Source organism: Cucumis melo, chromosome 2 (genome assembly GCF_025177605.1).
Source record: "Cucumis melo cultivar AY chromosome 2, USDA_Cmelo_AY_1.0, whole genome shotgun sequence".
In the NCBI taxonomy this organism is placed as follows: Eukaryota; Viridiplantae; Streptophyta; class Magnoliopsida; order Cucurbitales; family Cucurbitaceae; genus Cucumis; species Cucumis melo.
In genome coordinates, this window is record NC_066858.1 from 22,182,748 (window position 1) to 22,200,467 (window position 17,720).

Consider the following 17,720-nt stretch of genomic DNA (forward strand, 5'->3'; position numbering starts at 1 on the left):
GTTTTTTACAGATTCATAGATGGAGGATAGCAGTGAGAATGAAAGAGAAATGCTTCCAGAAGTAAGAAAGAAATCATTTGTTCCACGTGGGCCAACTACTATGTCTGAGTTGGCCTTAGTGAGAAATTCTGGGCAAAAGTTGCCCATTCAATTTAATGAACACGGACAACCTGTTGGAGCCACGTTTAAGAAAATGCAAAGTTACATTGGTGTGTGCGTTCGACAACAGATTCCTATCACATACAACTCTTGGAAAGAAGTTCCGAATGAGCTAAAAGATAAAATCTATGATTGTATATCGGTATGAGTTCTATTATTATATTTTTCATATAATGTAGTTTGCTTTACACTCTAAGTTTAACTAAGCTTAACTAAGTTTTTTTTTTTTTTTTTTGTGTAGATGTCGTTCGATTTACAACCCAATGCTAAACATTCTATACTTATGTCTGCATCAAGAAAGTTTCGAACGTTCAAGACCACGTTAACTCAGAAGTATATACTTCTGTCTAAGGATCAACCATCACTCTTGCAGTTTCCTCCCAAAATCTATTCTCATATAAATCAAGAAGATTAGGAATCGTTTGTGGATGCTAGACTAAGTGAAGAATGAGAGGTAAATAAGTTTAAATTTTCACTTTAATTTTGTTTTGATATCTACCTACAAACTAATACGTTGTACAAGATTATAGTCGTATTCAAAGGGAAAGAAGGTCGAAATGCGTATACAATCACCACATGTCACGTAAGGGATATGCTAATCTTGCCGATGAACTAGTGAGTATTTCTAATTAAATTGAAGAATTTATCTTAATATGTTGTTGTTAATTAAATATCTATCTTTTGTTGTAGAAAATAACGCATGATGTTTCCTATCGTTCAACTCTTTGGAAAGAAGCACGAAAAGGAAAAAATAATGATTATTTTGATGATGCTACTCGAGATTGTGCCTCTCGGATTGTAAGTATACTTATGATTACAATATATAATCTTTTGTTAACCTAACTGATGATGAATTGTTTTATACTTGTATTGTTTTATAGGATGAATTAGTTGCAACAAATAAAAATGAGGACATCTTGACTGACGCATTGGGTTCCAAGGAGCACGGTGGACGTGTAAGAGGCGTGGGTGCTTTCGTCTCTCAATCACAATATTTCAACACAGTAAAAGGGAAGGAGAAAATGTGTCATAAAGAAGAGGATGACTCGAGATGCAAAGGTGACAAGAAGAGAAGTAATCACTCGAGGTCATCCATTGAAAGTATTAATATAGATATTGATGCCGATGAGGACACACCTACCAACAAAGGAGTGGAGGTAATTGACTTTGTTGTCACTTTTAGTTTTTTAACGATATAGGATCAATTGTTCTTAACTATGCTTTTAATATTTGTAAAGGGAACACCATGCCAATTGTCTATAGGATCCATTAATAATATTGTTGCAGTAGCCACGATAGTTGAGGATAACATTGGATGTCCCAATGTTAAAGTTCTAGTAGACGTGGTTACGGGAGAAAATTTGACTATACCCAATCCAGTGAAGGGAAAGATAGAGACTTTAAATCAAGCATTGGGTAACATTATAGAATGGCATCGTCAGCTTGTTTCTACGATCAATGACAAACAAGTGTGTATCTTTTTTTACTATTTAAGTTTTGATTTTATTTGTATATGTAGTTTGAATTTAGAACCTTGGTTGTGATAGGAGCATTCAACTAGGAAGGATGTCGTATACCCTTCAAATTATACTGACGTTAACGGGATTATTAAGCTTTTAAATAGACATGCCATGAACAACATGGAGGATGTAGACATGATTCGCATCCCAATGAACGAGCTAATATTTGGAAGTGACAAATTTGTTTATTTAGCTCGTGAAGATTTGTTGCATTACTGCGGCATGGTTGAAATCAGCTATATGTGTATACTAGCGTATATTACGTAAGTAGACAACTTATACTCATCTTTATCTCCAATACCACTGTTGTAGTTAGTTTGTTGATATTTTAACTATGGTTGCTTTTACTTAAATGTCTTTGGGATAAATGTGACTGTGCAAAGAATTTTGTTGTCATTGACCAATCAAAAATATCGTCACATATCAAAGATCGTGATCTTCGATCCAGAAATTTAGCCAACCAGCTAGAAGCAGTTAACTTGGAACAGAAAGTGCTAATTCCATACAATACCGGGTAAATAAAGAAGAGAAACACATTAATATATTTCCATTGAGCTTAAATGTGTACTCACATCGAAGATGTTGTTTATTGTAGTTTTCATTGGATGTTGCATGTTATCGATCTTCGTGAAAATTGCGTTTATGTTTTGGACTCTCTTCGGAGTAAAGTCAATGAAGACATTCATGGAATCATAAATGTGTAAGTGTATTTACTTTATTACTTCTCATTTAACTTTCTTATCTTCTAATGTTTCAAAATATTTAGAGGGTTGAAGACATGGCAAGCGAAACACGATCTACAACGCTATCGATCAACTCCAAAATGGAGACTTGTAAAGGTAATTTGCATTTACAGGTAATTATTTTTTATGAAACATAAGATTAATTTGTATTCAATTTATATACATGCAGTGCCCTCGTCAATTGGATTCTGTAGGGTGCGGGTACTACGTGCAAAAGTACATACATGAGATAGTGCATAATTCTAGTACTTCTATTACTAACCTTGTAAGTTTCTACTTTAACTTTTTACATATTACAATTTATGATCCAAACTCATCTTTCCATATCTTTCTCTTTGTGTGTAGTTCAATACCAAAAATGCATATAGGCAAGAGGAGATTGATGAGATTCGAACTGAATGGGCAGCTTTTGTTAGCAGATTTGTGTAAGTAGTTGCTTTTTGTAGTTAGGTTAGTAGTTGATTTTTGTAGTTAGGTTAGTAGTTGATTTTTGTAGTTAGGTTAGTAGTTGGTCGAGTTAAGTTTTTGTAGGGACGAACAATCCTATAGTTTTTTGAAGGGCAGGTGGTCCCGTACTAATTGTTGTTTGTTAGATAGTTTGTACCTATACTTTGTTAGTGAAGGAACTTTCTATTGTGTTTATAAATCACGATCTTATATATTATCTTTATATTTTTGAGTTTTCACTTTCAGTTGTTGGTTGTTTATTTAAATATGTGATTAGGAGTTGGATGATTTTATTTGTTGTAATACTATGTAGAAGGGTGGAAAGGTGTGCTGATATTTTAGGTGTTGGATGATCGTATTTGCTGTAGTACTATATGGAAGTGTAGAAAAGTGTGCTCGTATTTTAGTGTTGGATCTTATGCATTGTAGGTGTTTATTATTGGTTTGCCATGGATAGCAGGATGTGTTGTTTGATATGTGTGATTATATATATAAGTGGATATATTGGAGGATTTGGAGTAGTTGGACTTATAGTGTTGAATATAGTTGTGTTTATTGATATGTGATTATATGTAAGTGTTGGATGATGTGTATTTGTTGTAGTTCTATATGGAAATGTATGCTGGAATTTTAGGTATTATTGTGTGCATTGCAGGTGAACTAGGTATTATTGTGTGCATTGCTGAAATTTTAGGTATTATTGTGTGCATTGAGTAGTAGGCATTATAGCTAGTGTGCAAGCCATTTTTTCATATTGTAAAAATATATGATGACGAACATTTCCGGACGTAATTCGACTTAAATAATATCGGTTTTGCCGTCATAAAAACTATTATAAATACGACATGAAATGTATCTTTAACGTGGGTATAAAAACGACATTAAATGTGTCTTTAATGTCGGTTTAAAAATGACATTAAATGTGTCTTTAATGTTGGTGGAAAAACGACATTAAAGATGTGTCATAAGTGACATTAAAGACATCTTTAATGTCGGTTTAAAAACGACATTAAAGACAGCTTTAATGTCGGTTATAAACCGACATTAAAGACCTTCAATAACACCTTCAAAGATGTCGGTTTATAACCGACATAGAAGGTCTTTAATGTTGGTTTATAACCGACATTAAAGATGTCTTTAATGACGTTTTTCCACCGACATTAAAGCCAGTGTGCAAGCCATTAAAGACATCTTTAATGTCGGTTATAAACCGACATTAAAGCCCAACCGACATTAAAGGCCTTTAGTAACGCTTACAAAGATGTCGGTCGCCAAGTGACATTAAAGGCCTTTAATGTCGGTTTGGTTTAAGGCTAGATTTCTTGTAGTGTGTAGCTATCGTTTACGTTTTGTTAGAATATTAAATCATTTCACTGTTGATATTTGATGAGTAATAGTGAAATAGCTTTGGCTACCGTTAAAAATAAATAAAAATTGCTAACAATTGTCACTATAACATTTGATGTGCTATGTAATTGGCAAGAAATGGTTATAAAAGCTTTTAATAACATAAATAAAAAGCTATAGAAAAGCCCATATTATTGCATAGAAAAGGCTTATAGAAACGTATAATAGCTTCAAATAAATGCTATTACAAACCTATAAACCTATAATAGCACTTTTTATTAGCTATAAAAGCATATGAATGTGGTATATATTTACCTACCAAGGTAAATATATTTGAAAGCTTTTTAATAGTATTTGATATAGTGGATAAAAGAAAGACTATCAAAAAAATTGTGAACTTTTAATAACATAGGACATTTGATAAAAGAGCTATAGAAGGTCTACACTATAGCAATTTTTTTTTGTTAGCTATTGTATCTATGATTTCTTTTAATGATTAAAAAAGTATTTTAACAAACCGTGTGGACTATATAATGAAGATATGCCAAACTATAGATATTAGTGTCTAACTTTAAAATCATATAGACTAACTTCTAATTTCATCCGAACCAACAAAGAATAAATTTGTAATTTAACCTAATCTACGATATAACATTGTGTAATGCATATTGTAATTAAAAAATGAATCGAAATTATGACATGGAATATTGTATTTCTAATTGTGTTTATTTGTACTTGTTAAATAAAAATCAAGTACATTTATAATTTGGCCAATAAAGGGAAAAAATTGAAAATGTAAAAGAAAAATTGTGAAAAATTATTTAAAGAAAAAGGCAAAAGGTATTGCTTCCTTTTAGTTTTATCCTTATCCAAATAAATATGAAAAATTGCTATATTCAAAACAATTCGACAAATACGATCCAAACTCATAATATATCTCAAGAAAAAGCAAAACAAAAACTTTTAATGACTACCAATAATATAATTTAGTAGAGAAAACCAATCTTAATTGATTTTAAACTTGTGGGTTGAATCAATTTCAAACCAAAACCAAACTAATTTCATTAAATTTGACTATAAAGTTAGTAAAGTAGTATAATTCTTATCCCCAATTTAATTTTTGATTTATTCACACTAAGCTTAACGAGAAGAACTACAATAAATTTGACCTTTTTCTACCCACCCAAATTTTTTTGATTACCAGACTTGCATTTAGTTTCTTAAAAAGAAAAAGTATAAGTCGGATGTCGAACGCCCAACTTCTTCAAAAGTCAAAACAACTACATTTCATAAATATTTTGGAAACTACCCTAATTCACTAATTTTTTTTTGTGCAAATGCAATGTTTTTATAAACAAATCCAATATAAATATAGACTTCTATTGATGTCTGCCATATAACAAATAGAAATCTTTTGATGTCTATCAATATCTATTCTTAATAAATTCTAAAATTTTGCTATATTTTATAAATATTTGTAGCAAATAGCATAAATAGAAATAAATATTTTTTTAAAAAAAATGTGAAAGAAAAAACATGTATAGGAAGTAAGGAGAAAAATGCTATAAGAAAATCACACTTTTTATTTTAGAGAATGAAAAAAAAATGAGAGGACTAATCTTTACAATGCTGTACATGGTTCCATCCTCAATCATCAATCAATACAACTAAAATTAAACTATTGCTCTCTGTTTTTCCTCTTCTCCCTTTTTTTTAATATTAAAAGAACAAAACTCAATGAACAAGAAAAGAATTAGAGATAACAAAAACCAAAATTGCTCACATCAAACCAATTTTCAAAGAATATATTGCACAAACTAACTCAACTGCTAGTGAAACCATTCATCAAACCAATTAAGAACAGCTCTGAGTTTTGTTTGGGAGCAGAAACAGCTTAAAATGCACTGATGCTCTCCATTAAGGACTCTGAGTTGCCCATCTGCCAAAGAATAAAACATCTGAATTAGTGAAATGAACGAACCAAAAACTGTTGCAAGGAAAACTGCTACCTACCTGGCAACCAAAACTCCACGACGAGCAATCAAAGACATTGTTAGCAAGGAGATCTAAAACAGATGCAAGGCCATTTTAAGTTTGTTCTGCTTCCATTTAGGTAGCTTATAGAAAGCATCTTTTGCCATTCCAAATTTCTCCCTGAACTCTGCCGACGACAAGTATGTCTGCACATTCAAATTCCGCACATCAAAACTCAATGTTGATTAATGGTATTCCTAGTTTTCGTCCAATTGTTTCATCAACAAATCCTCACCTCTCGCTTCGTCACATCGATTTCTGATACTGGATTACTTGAATTTGTTGTAAGTGATTCATACGGATGTATTGTGAGACCCTCCTCATCTTCAACTTCACCCTCCTTCACATCTTCCGCTATAGTAAGAGATTCAATTCTGTTGCTCATGGAGTTCTCCTTATTGTCCGACTCTGGTTTCGGCTTCAAGGATCCTAGGCTCCCTTAAGAAACACAAATGAAGAAGAATTCAATTAAACTAGGAAACCGTGATGGTTTTAAATGAACTGTGGCTGAAACTTAGATGAACTCGTACCCCTCAAAGAGCGAGGTATAATAGCTTCTCGGGCAGGTGGTGGCTGTTCGAAACTTGCACTCAGTGCTGCTATGGCAGCATTCTTAGAAGCCAGTCTTGATGAGTCAGGAGTAACAGATTTTGGGTATAATTTTCTAACCATCGGAGGAGGTGTAGAAAGATTTCTAGCATTTGGGTTCTCAAAGTTTGCAGCTAATGCATTGAAAGCCGGCGACCTTCCTCTCACACGGACTCGATCAGGACTAAAAGACACACTCCTTGAGCGCTGTGATTTTTCTGGCACACTACTGGACCTTCCTCCATAGATTACAGGAGCTCTCCGCTTCGGTTTCTGCGCCAATAAAAGGAATGTTCAATCACACATTTGACAAATTCTGACCAAATGGTAGCTGAATAGCCTACTCAAATACCCCTTCTCAAGATGGGAGACAAAGTAAAAGTGTTGTTGAAGGACCTCTCATAATATTAAATATTGTATTAATTGTCATTAATCCCAAGAGGCCGAAATCAAATTATTCAATTAAAATTTAAAAACCTTGTTTCAGAGCAGTGCTCAAATCTGAAAAATGACTGAATAAAAAGATAGAAGAACCAGAAGACGTCTTACGTCTACAGTAGGAGTACCACCATTTCGGACTAATGCAAGTTTTCTCTGAAATGAGTTTCCGTGCATCTGTATTCAAATATTTTAAAGAAACAAAAAGAAGTTCAAATAAAATAAGAAAAAAGATTATTGTCAGAATTTTGGAATACATATAATTGTAATTGTAACTAAATAAACATATAATTCTTACGGCAGATTTTGCAGAATCCCATGAGAAGAAACGTGTGAAGAAAGGTGGCTCACTTCCTTCCATGACAATATATATCGGAGTTTCGCGTGATAATTTTTCAAGAAAAAAATCGATCTCAAGAAATTTCTGTCAAGAATTAGAGAAAGAAAAGAAAAAAAAAAAACAAAATAAGATTATAGCAGACATAAGAGTAATTCCATCTCATGATGATTGGTGGAAGAACAAAGTTAGAGAACAAGAAGGGAATTCCATGATGAACAATATAAAACTTACCTCACCAATTTTTAAAGCATGGACTTTAGTCTTAGGGTCAACCTGCTGACCAACCCAAACAAAGATATCAGAGTGACAACTCAGAATGTCAATATCTTCTGTCATCAGATCATCTTGGCCAAAGTTGTAGATCTCAGCAACCTGCAATAACATAGAGTTTTGAAGAAGATTTAGGAAATAGCATATATGAAATCAGACCATGCTGGAGCAAACGGACCATATACTACTATAAGATATTTTTACAGCACAAAGAACACAGGAACTTCGGTGGATTACTTCTTCTTCAAACAGGAAATTAAGAACTCCTGATTAAGTTTCAAGATAGAATTGATTGATGATGTTCTTTTTTAGAAGATTTCAAGAAACAAATAAGAGAATACCTTCAAATTTTCTGCACGAGGCCACCATTTCCGCAGTGAAATCAATGCCATGTACAAAGTTAGACTTATATACCAAAAAAAGAACAATAATGATGAAAGAGTATAGTACATTTTACAATTGAAATTGAATTGTACGCACCATTAGCAAAAGTGCAAGAAAATAAGTGTGGATCACTCTCATTATTCCTTGCAATTTTCTGACTCGGATATTCCACTTTTCCTCCCAACAGATCCCAAAATTGTTCAGACTCTGCACCTTCCTTGTGCGGCTTGGATTGACAGTTTGGCTGCAGAAAATTGGGAATCATATGAGAAGGTATTTCCAGAGATGAACTTCGAAGACAGGATGTACTTGAACAAAAGTAGAAAAGAACTTCCAAAGGCAAACATAGTTGAGAAATATTCTATGTCCAGTTCAGCTTGATCATCAAGTTTTTGTTTTCACAGAGATAATTCCCTCTAAATTCTTTAACTAAAAACATACGATTTACATATTCTAATGGCACCAGGATTCATAATGGATTCATCCAAAAGTAACAAGTAACTCAGATATTCTTATCATAGGAACTCAATCATCCGACGAGATTTTGTTCCTTAAAACATATAACTACCACCTTTATCACATCGAGAAATCTTTCAACAAGCTCCTGGTCATCTGTGTTGGTAAGACTCCCACACCAAGTAAAAACAGTAGAGCCACTATGTAAAATGTAACAATAAGAGGAATTCAAAGAGGATCCGACCTGATGGAAACAAAAGAAGAAAAAAACAACGATGTATTTATTATAGTGAAGTATGCACAAGGTGAAACTGCAAAAGACCATGGAGCTAGAGCAACGTACTGCATCAACTTGAATTGCTTGCATATTCTCAGGACCAGAACCCTGAACTCGAAACAATGCAACACCATCTTCTGAATTTGTCACGTCTGGAATTTCATTTTCTGTGATGTAATTCTTGTATCCATCACTCAACCCACCCTGCAAAATTTTTTATCAATCAACTTCAGGAAATAATTCAACTTTGACAGAAGGGGAGAGAGAGGGATGTCTCAAGAAGTAAACATTTAATATAATACAGTTATATGCATTTCCATTAAGTAACCCACACATACCTTAAAAACAATAAAGCTCTGGAAAATTGAATAGAACTGGATTGGTTCATGTCCTTCATAAAGACGAGCCTAGCAATTTGAAACAAAGATGAGTGTCCTCGATTAGAGACAGCAAAGAATTTAGAATAATTGTATTTAACCTTTGTTAGGTGGACAATTTAAATCGTAGAAGGTACCTGGACAGGCAGGAACTTCAATGATTCCACCATCTTGCTGGCCAGCGATAGAGCAGCAGCTCTTTCTCCCTATTTGAAAAAAATTGAACTAATAAGATACTCCTCAGAAAACAAACAATAAATAAATAAAATCAAACCCAGACATGCCACAAAAAAAAAAATTGTCTATGCTTACAAATTTTCCTATAGACTCTAGAAAGTGTTGCCATTAACAACTCTTTCCAATTATCATTATTCAAATATTTTGATGCTTTCAAACATGACAAAATTGGAACATCACTACTACGAGTTTAATACAATCCATTTTATTTGTCCACACAAGGGTGTAGAGGTGGTGATTGTAAGGAAATGACAATTGGGAATGAAAAGTTAACTACCTCGACACTTTGTTTACCAAACCATGTTCCAACGAGAAATTCTTCCTTGTCTTCTCCCGAGTAAGAATATTGGAAAATATAGCAATCTCCAGTGTAAAATTTTGATTGATCAGAGACAGGAAGTAGAAGCTTTTCCTGGCCACTGACACGCCAGACCTGACAAATTAGGGAGTTTTCATCATCGAGTAAATCATTTGTGCAGATTACTAATAGGCTAGTGAGCGCTAATTATCTAACCATATTTACAGATATCTCTATGTTAAGGACGGCTACAAAAAGTCTGAAGGTACTTCAACTACAGAAGCTTATCTTGAAACAAAAGAAGAGCCAATTTTCGATTGTTTTAGAAACTTTACCTGTAGATTTCCTGTACAGTCGATGTAAGGTTGAGGTTCCTCTTTGACAGGTTCAGCTTTCAAAAGACCCTTCACATTAATTCCTTGGCGTTTCAAAAGTGCTGAAAGATAACCCAAAAAGAAAAAGTGAGAACACCACACAATAGCAGGAGAAATGTCAGCATTACAATGAGAAAAACAGGAGAAAATGAAAACCAAAAGATTTACTAAAAGAGACATAAATCAGAGAATTTCTTCTTACTAACCTGCAACCTTGCCTCTACCATCCTCTGACACAGCTACAGCTGCTGTTTCAGGCCATGAATCAAACTTGGCTCGGAAGATAATAGGTTCAAAGCCTTCAATCACACGCATTATATGTGATTGTGGACGATCAGGAACACTAACTAACTCCTGTTAACAAGGAGAGATGTAAGAATCTCAAGTCTTCAAAAAGAATTAAAATAAAAAACCAAGGAGGTCTTGTGAATTACTTCTGCAGCTCTGCTGGCATTTTTTCTTTCCTCAAGAGAGCTATTTCTTCCCATCCAGATAAAAACTTCTGTCCCACTATCTAGAATGTAGCATTTATTTGTCTCTAACAGCTCTCTAGCTAAAGAATCAGCCTCAACAGGTTCTCTATTGCCCTTCTCAACACTAAAGACATACATACTACTATCAGAACTACATCATTAATTAGTTGAATAAAACACTAAAATAAGCAAGAATTATAGAATTTGGAAGTAAATATGATTATATTTCTCCAAAATATATTCATTACTTTGAAGGGATAAACTGAACATGTAGCAAGTAACTAGTGACAAGATATGGTCATGATTTCTCATGAAACGTAGAAGAAACAAAACAAAACAGGGTAATATATTACCACAATAGTTTAGTTGGATGTGAGTCAACCGTCTTATCACCTTCACCGGCCACTTTTCTTGGAAGTGGAGCAAAACCACCAAATAAACCCCAAAATTCGCCAGTTTCAACATCAGCCATCAATTTGCCGTCCTCTGTACGAGAATAGACATAACTGGATTATTAGTGACAAAAATGTAGAAAATTATGAGGTTTTAAACATAGTAAACCAAACTCATAATAACAAAATTGATCAAATAAACAAAAGAAGAAGAAGAAGAAGAAAAAACAAAATGCAAGACTACTAATTTTTGGGTTACTTACCAATGGCGGCTACCTCACATTTTCCATCATGATATGTATCTTTAATGTATTGAACTACTTCCAATGCTTTCGCTCTCTCTTGAATGGATGAGTTGGAACCATTAAATTGGAATATTTTGGACTTGGTGTCGAGAATGAAAATATCATCATGGTTAAGTGAAGATCGAGCAAAAGGAACCTGCCAGCAGAATGAAAAAACTTAGCAAATGGAAAAGCTAATTCCTTATCAGCTTTATGCATCTGAGGTTAAGCTTGCCTCTTTAACATGAACAACACGTTTTCCTTTGCAAACATACAACGTTGTCTTGTGTTCTTCAGCCTCTGCATGTTTGAACCCAGAGGAAACTCCACCTTCTTGTGGTATAATGCACGGTTTGAAATATGACAAGAACTTCTCTGTCTCATGGCCTTGCACTTCACGGTACTGTACAGCACGTCCTCCAAGAGCTGCATCCAACTCAACAGTTTTGATGGCTGCAGTACCAGCTTCATCCTAAATTGACAGGTCTTGCAAATTCAATTTGAAAACAAAGAAATAACCACCAGAGAAGAACTGATTGATTTGAGCTTACCTGCGTGGTATCCTTACCAAGCCAATAATGAATATCATGCCGCAAAGCACCACTTTTTAAGGATGTGGTCTGCAAAGAATGAATAAAATACAGGATCAATGAAGGTATCAAGAAAAAAAGGGGGGCTTCTTTCCCCTCGTCTTTTAATGCTGGCATGCTGCTGTAATAGCAGGTTGCCGTTCATCAAACTGATTACAATTCCTTATAAGATAGAATGCAGCGGGATAATACATTTTAAAGAAGGAACAGAATGAAGACAGGATAACCATATAGGTTTTAAATACTCAAATCCAAGTCTGGTAAAAGCCCACAACAGATTAATAAAGTTAATAATGCAACAAGATCCCTTCTCTTGCTATGATTTCTTAATAAGCCCCTCCAGTCTCTGTCCTTCATCCTTTTAGTATCTAAGCTTTATTGAATTAGATGCAATGAGACAGGTCGCATGAGAACTACTTTTAAAGGAAGCACATCTACATATACTGCATCTGGTGCAAAAAGATAGTGTTCTGCCTTATTTGTCATAAAAAAATATTCTGCCTATTAAGGATGCCTATTGTTATATTTGATTAAGGATACAAATTAAAATAAAATGTGTAGTTTCGAGACAAGTTTTGTCAAAGCATACAGTAAAAAACCAAACCAAAACCACTTGCCTTGAGGACTATATATGAATCTCCCATGAAAAATTTTCCGTGAGATGATTTTGGTACAAGAACAGGGCGGAAATTCTCTATGCGCCATACTTCAAGCCCACTGTGTATTGTCAAGGAAAATGAAGTAGAAATTTCCAGATGCAAGAGATGAAGCAATTGTAATAAATCATTCTATGAAGTGGTTGAAAATATATTTAATTCGCTGTTGCAATGAAATTTTAGTAAATTTACTTAACTGTGTAAACTTTGGTATATTGAAAAGATTATCAATTGCTATAGGAAAAATATTTACCTCATAAGCTAGATTTACTAGAAAATAGAAATAAAGTACTAACAATAAGCATGCTATATTGGCAATGAGTGAGGATACGCTTTCTGGCCAGCACCCTGAAAGGCTTGGTCCAAATCTCTCATGGAGACAGCCATGTTATATTGCCAACTCTGTTGTTACCTGCCACTTTTGGGCACACAAAAGTCAAAGGGATGTCACTTTTGGGCAAATAAGAATCAGAGTGAAGTGGTCTCAAATGTAACAGATCAAACGAATCAAAATAAATCTTATTCCAAGTTGGAGCCCCCTTTGTACAACAACAAAAATTCATTTACCAAAAAGTTATCACAAGTGACACTAGTTGTAGAACTGTCGTGGCATAATTACCTCTGCAAGGGTGAGTCATTAAATTGGCATAAAATACAAAATACATTGCGAAGTCATGAGGAATTGCTCATGGGATAGTGATAAGCAACACTAAACTAGTTTTGACATTCAGCACTCTGAAACTGTTGACTAAGGATTAAATAATGCAGACAAAACCATCCGGAAAATGTTGATTGAAGCTACGAGAGAATTTTACTTGTCTCACTATGAAGAGAATTATTTTCCAGTTTCAGTAACCAGTAACCAAATCTATAATTAAATAAGTTAGTGGCTTAGCATGTTCCAAAGAGGTGAATCCCTAATAGGTCTCCTTCATTCTCTAGCCCTATCCCAGTATATTCTCCTTCTTCACTCCTACCACAAGTTTCTTTCCAAGTTGTAACAAACATCATAAATAGAGCTTGCCCAACTTTCTTCCACTACTCTTTTGCACAAATAAAAACATATCATCCAACTATACCTTAGCACTCTTTATTATGCATTCACAAAAGATTTTTCCTTTAATGCAGGCCAAGCCAGCATCTACAAAATCCTAGACCACTCCCCTAGCTCACTCCGAGAATCTACCCTTCGCATATTCTTGTAATCTATCAATCCAAAGAGGTAAATTATTGCAGCAAAGGAATTTTTTTTTTATTTTTTTTACTTTACTTTCTCACAATATGTCGTGTAACCCATATTCCTCCTACTTCTGAATGTAAGCACATATGTTCTCAAGTAAGACCTGAGTAAAATGGCTCAGTTCAAATGATTTGATGTTCATATCAAGACACAACATGAACTAATTAAACGAAATCTCCTAAGAAAATAATAATCAGTACAAAGCATTTAAGTAATAAAAGACATCCTTTTTCAATATTAGAAACATTAAACCAGTTTAGGTCAAACTGTTGAAAGATTAAACGAGCTCTGTGGGGAGAAAAAAAAAATCCTACAGCTAATTAAAGCTCATCATTATTTATCAAAAGAATACATGAAATATTCATTCTTAAGAACAAAAAATTTATTGCATTGGAGAAAAATAATGTTGAAAAAAGCAGAGATGACAACGACGCTTTTGAATATAATGCCCTATCAATACAGCAGTTGGAAACAACCCAACTACTTTACAATCAAACGAAACTAGTATTACACCTCACGGAATGTAAAGTTTGCACCTTAGAAGAACAAAATACATAGGAACGATGAACAAATCCTCCTGGTCCTTCAATTGGAGAAAGGGAAGTGCAATAAGCAATATATTAGATTATCCGAGTTACAAATATAAAGACATGACCGTAAGACCCAAACGCTCGGACATTAAAAGCGAATTTTCTGTACCCAGAAAAATAAAGGTGAAATGCATATACAATTCTCAACAGCACATGGTAAGATTTTCCCACCATTCGAATTTCGAAATTCTAACCCACGGAAAGCTGAACGTGCTCTTTACAGCATGAATATCCGGTCAATTATGCAAGTAGTCATTCTCAGCTTGATACATACCATAAGGGAGCAAACATTGTATGAACAAAATTTCCGGGCTCAACAAAGAAAATACTATACTTTTACTCTTTGACAAGCATGTCCCACGAAGCCAATGGTACCAAGGAACAAAACAAGTGAAAAAGGAATATCTTGTTGCATATAGGGAACTGATAGGTTGATTACGAAACTCCAAGGGATTAACATAATTAAGGCACCAGATGAATAAGAGGAAGACAAAGAGAAATGAAAAGGCCGAAATATTTAAGTACCTGGTTGAATAAAACGTGAAGGAGATGAATAACAGGAAAAAGAACAAGCACCCAGATCCAGTCCCAACTTGTAGAAGCTTATGGAATTTGTACAATCTTCACAACCCAGTAGATAGAACGTACGAGAGAGGAAGAAGCCAAAGACAGAGAAAGAAAACAGGGCGGAAGAAGGAGAAGAAGAAAAATAAATAATAGGAATAACAAATTCAGAAAGAGAATATGGAGGGAATGATTAAGGACAGGCGTGCATATCACTAACTAAAGCCACCCCCACGAGATAAATTAACAGGAATTAGCCTTTTTCACCGCTAAACCCACATTGTCCAGATAAATTTCGAAATGAAATTTCCTCTTCTTTAATCAATGAAGTCTGGACCCAATTAATCACATCTCAAAATTTACAACAGTAAAGGGTGAAATTATATGAAATGAAAAGTATGATAAATAACAACCATCAAATAATACAAAAACACAAAAACATCCAGATGGGTACCTGTAAAATGTAATTGAGAATGATGGGGTCTACTCTTTTACAGTGAAATCGCTTGTTTCTTCACAGAATTAGTTTATTTGTTTCCCATTTGAAATGGAGAAAAAAAATTAAAGGGATAAAATTGGTTGGTCAGATGATTGCGATTAGCAAATGGGGTTGGCTGACTTCCGCGCTGTGAGGATTGGCTGCTAAGAAAGGGAGAAAGAAAGGTCGGTCACCGTCCATTATTGAAGCACACAGCCAAAAAGCCAACGATGGGGCTTTACGATAGGAAACAATTCTCTTTCCGTTTTTTTCCTTTTGCTTTTTGGGGACTTTTCTTTTCTATTTTTCTTTCTCCATTTTTTAGACAGTTTTGAAATCCATTGGTCTAATTCGGTATGCTAATTCAATTTTTATTTATGTTATTGTATGTTAACGCTTGACAGTACAGTTCCAGCACAAAAGTTATTACCTTTTTCATAGAAACTGTGGAAGATTATGTTCAAATATGGTAGGATTATGATGATTTTTCATTGTTGATTTTTCAAATACAGAGACTTTACAAAACCTATTTATTTGTTTGAAACTTGTGTTGTTCTTCAATAATATTAATACGATATGAAAAGAATTAGACTCTTTTTTAATGTATGTTTTAAATTTGTGATTAGATCTTATCTAATAATAACTGTGTTTGTTTTTTTAAGTACAATATCGACTTTGTTTATTTGTTTTTAGCTGAAAATTGTACTTTGTATGATAAAAGCTTTACTCTGTAATCTTGGTTGGTCGTCCAATCAATAGCTTTAGAAATATATAAAATAATAATAATAAATAATTCACTCTGTAAATATTTTATCCATTTTATTTTATTTTTTTTTATAGTTTTCTTAATAATAATAATAATAATAAATTAATTTTTTAAAATAATTTTAACATTGTGTGTGTTTATCTGTGATATCAAATTTAACATGTAATATATATAGAAAAGAGGAAGTAGAGAGTACTCGGTTTATAATTAAAAAAATCTATGGTCTGATTAAGTAGTAGAGAGTACTCGGTTCAAGTAATAAAATTACTTGTGAATATTGTTATCATTGTCAATTACCGCCATAATATAATAATTATGAAAATCATTCAGAAAATTATGAAAATGTCACAATTACCTATAATTACTAGTTGACCATAAACGATAATATGACATATATTACATTTACAAAATGTCTAAGTAAACGTGATAAAAACAATTCATTACATTTATGATTGAAATACATTGCTATCACATCAATAAAACTAAATTTAAAGAAGGAAAAACTCAAATGGAGTATTTATGTTCGTAAAATCTTTGATTACATACTATAGCACAATAAAGCTACATGCTACTAATGTATTTAAACCTCAGGGACGGAACAGTAATAAAGTGAGTCCTAAAAAAATTACATGGATCAAATTAATTTTTTTTCAAGCACATAAGGACTAAAATTTGTAATTTTATGTCATTACTCCTCTCATTATATTTTCTCTCAAAGTTTTTATATCAATAGCACGTTTTCCTTACAAGTCTTCACTGATTTAAGTTATTGCAAGCATGAAGTTTGGAGTTATTTGCTATATTATTATTTATTATATTTTGAGACTTGAGAGAACACATTATTTGTCTTCATGGAGAGTTATTGTATGCCCTCCACATGTGACCAATTAGTTTGTGCGGTTTGAGATTTTCTTTGTTGTTTTTAGGTGGTTTGGAACTTCCATGGAAGGAAATCTTTTGGCTCTAAGGTTGACAACGAAGTCGGGGTGGGGCAGGGTGTCCTCGTCCCTAGTCCCTTGCCCTAATCCTTGCAATTCAAAGGAAAAACATAATTTACAGTGATCGAATGGACAACTATACAACATCATTGACTAAATCTTTTTGACAATAGACGACATAGATGAATATATGACATTGTAGTTTGCTAAACCTAAGTCGTCGCTTTGCTAAATATGAGGGGTGCTCGATGGCTAGACCAATTGTGAGTGTAAGGAGTAGCTTGCTAAACGTGCTAGAATGTGAAAATGATACAAGTTGGTTTTGGAACTTGGGTTGGACACTTTAATTTACTTGAAAAGAGCAAAAAATGAAAATTGGACTAAGTGTAAAAAATTAAATACCTAATATACTTGTGTGTGTCCTTAAAAAAAAAAAAAATAATCCGATTAGGGTCGGAGC

The 17,720-nt window shown here is 33.6% G+C and overlaps 1 protein-coding gene across 1 annotated transcript; it reads right to left on the minus strand.

The window, feature by feature from the left end:
• Positions 1 to 5,781: 5,781 nt before the first annotated feature.
• LOC103494249 (villin-4) lies at positions 5,782 to 15,318 on the minus strand. The gene is given in 23 exon segments (XM_051080964.1): positions 5,782 to 6,155; positions 6,230 to 6,396; positions 6,486 to 6,688; positions 6,781 to 7,111; positions 7,388 to 7,453; positions 7,575 to 7,700; positions 7,848 to 7,988; positions 8,293 to 8,514; positions 8,842 to 8,970; positions 9,070 to 9,207; positions 9,342 to 9,410; positions 9,518 to 9,586; positions 9,895 to 10,050; positions 10,251 to 10,351; positions 10,496 to 10,643; positions 10,724 to 10,886; positions 11,116 to 11,248; positions 11,418 to 11,595; positions 11,674 to 11,910; positions 11,990 to 12,058; positions 12,646 to 12,745; positions 13,016 to 13,102; positions 15,040 to 15,318. Coding segments are annotated over 21 exon segments (2,949 nt in total). The 5' UTR covers positions 13,072 to 13,102; positions 15,040 to 15,318; the 3' UTR covers positions 5,782 to 6,155; positions 6,230 to 6,282.
• Positions 15,319 to 17,720: the final 2,402 nt, after the last annotated feature.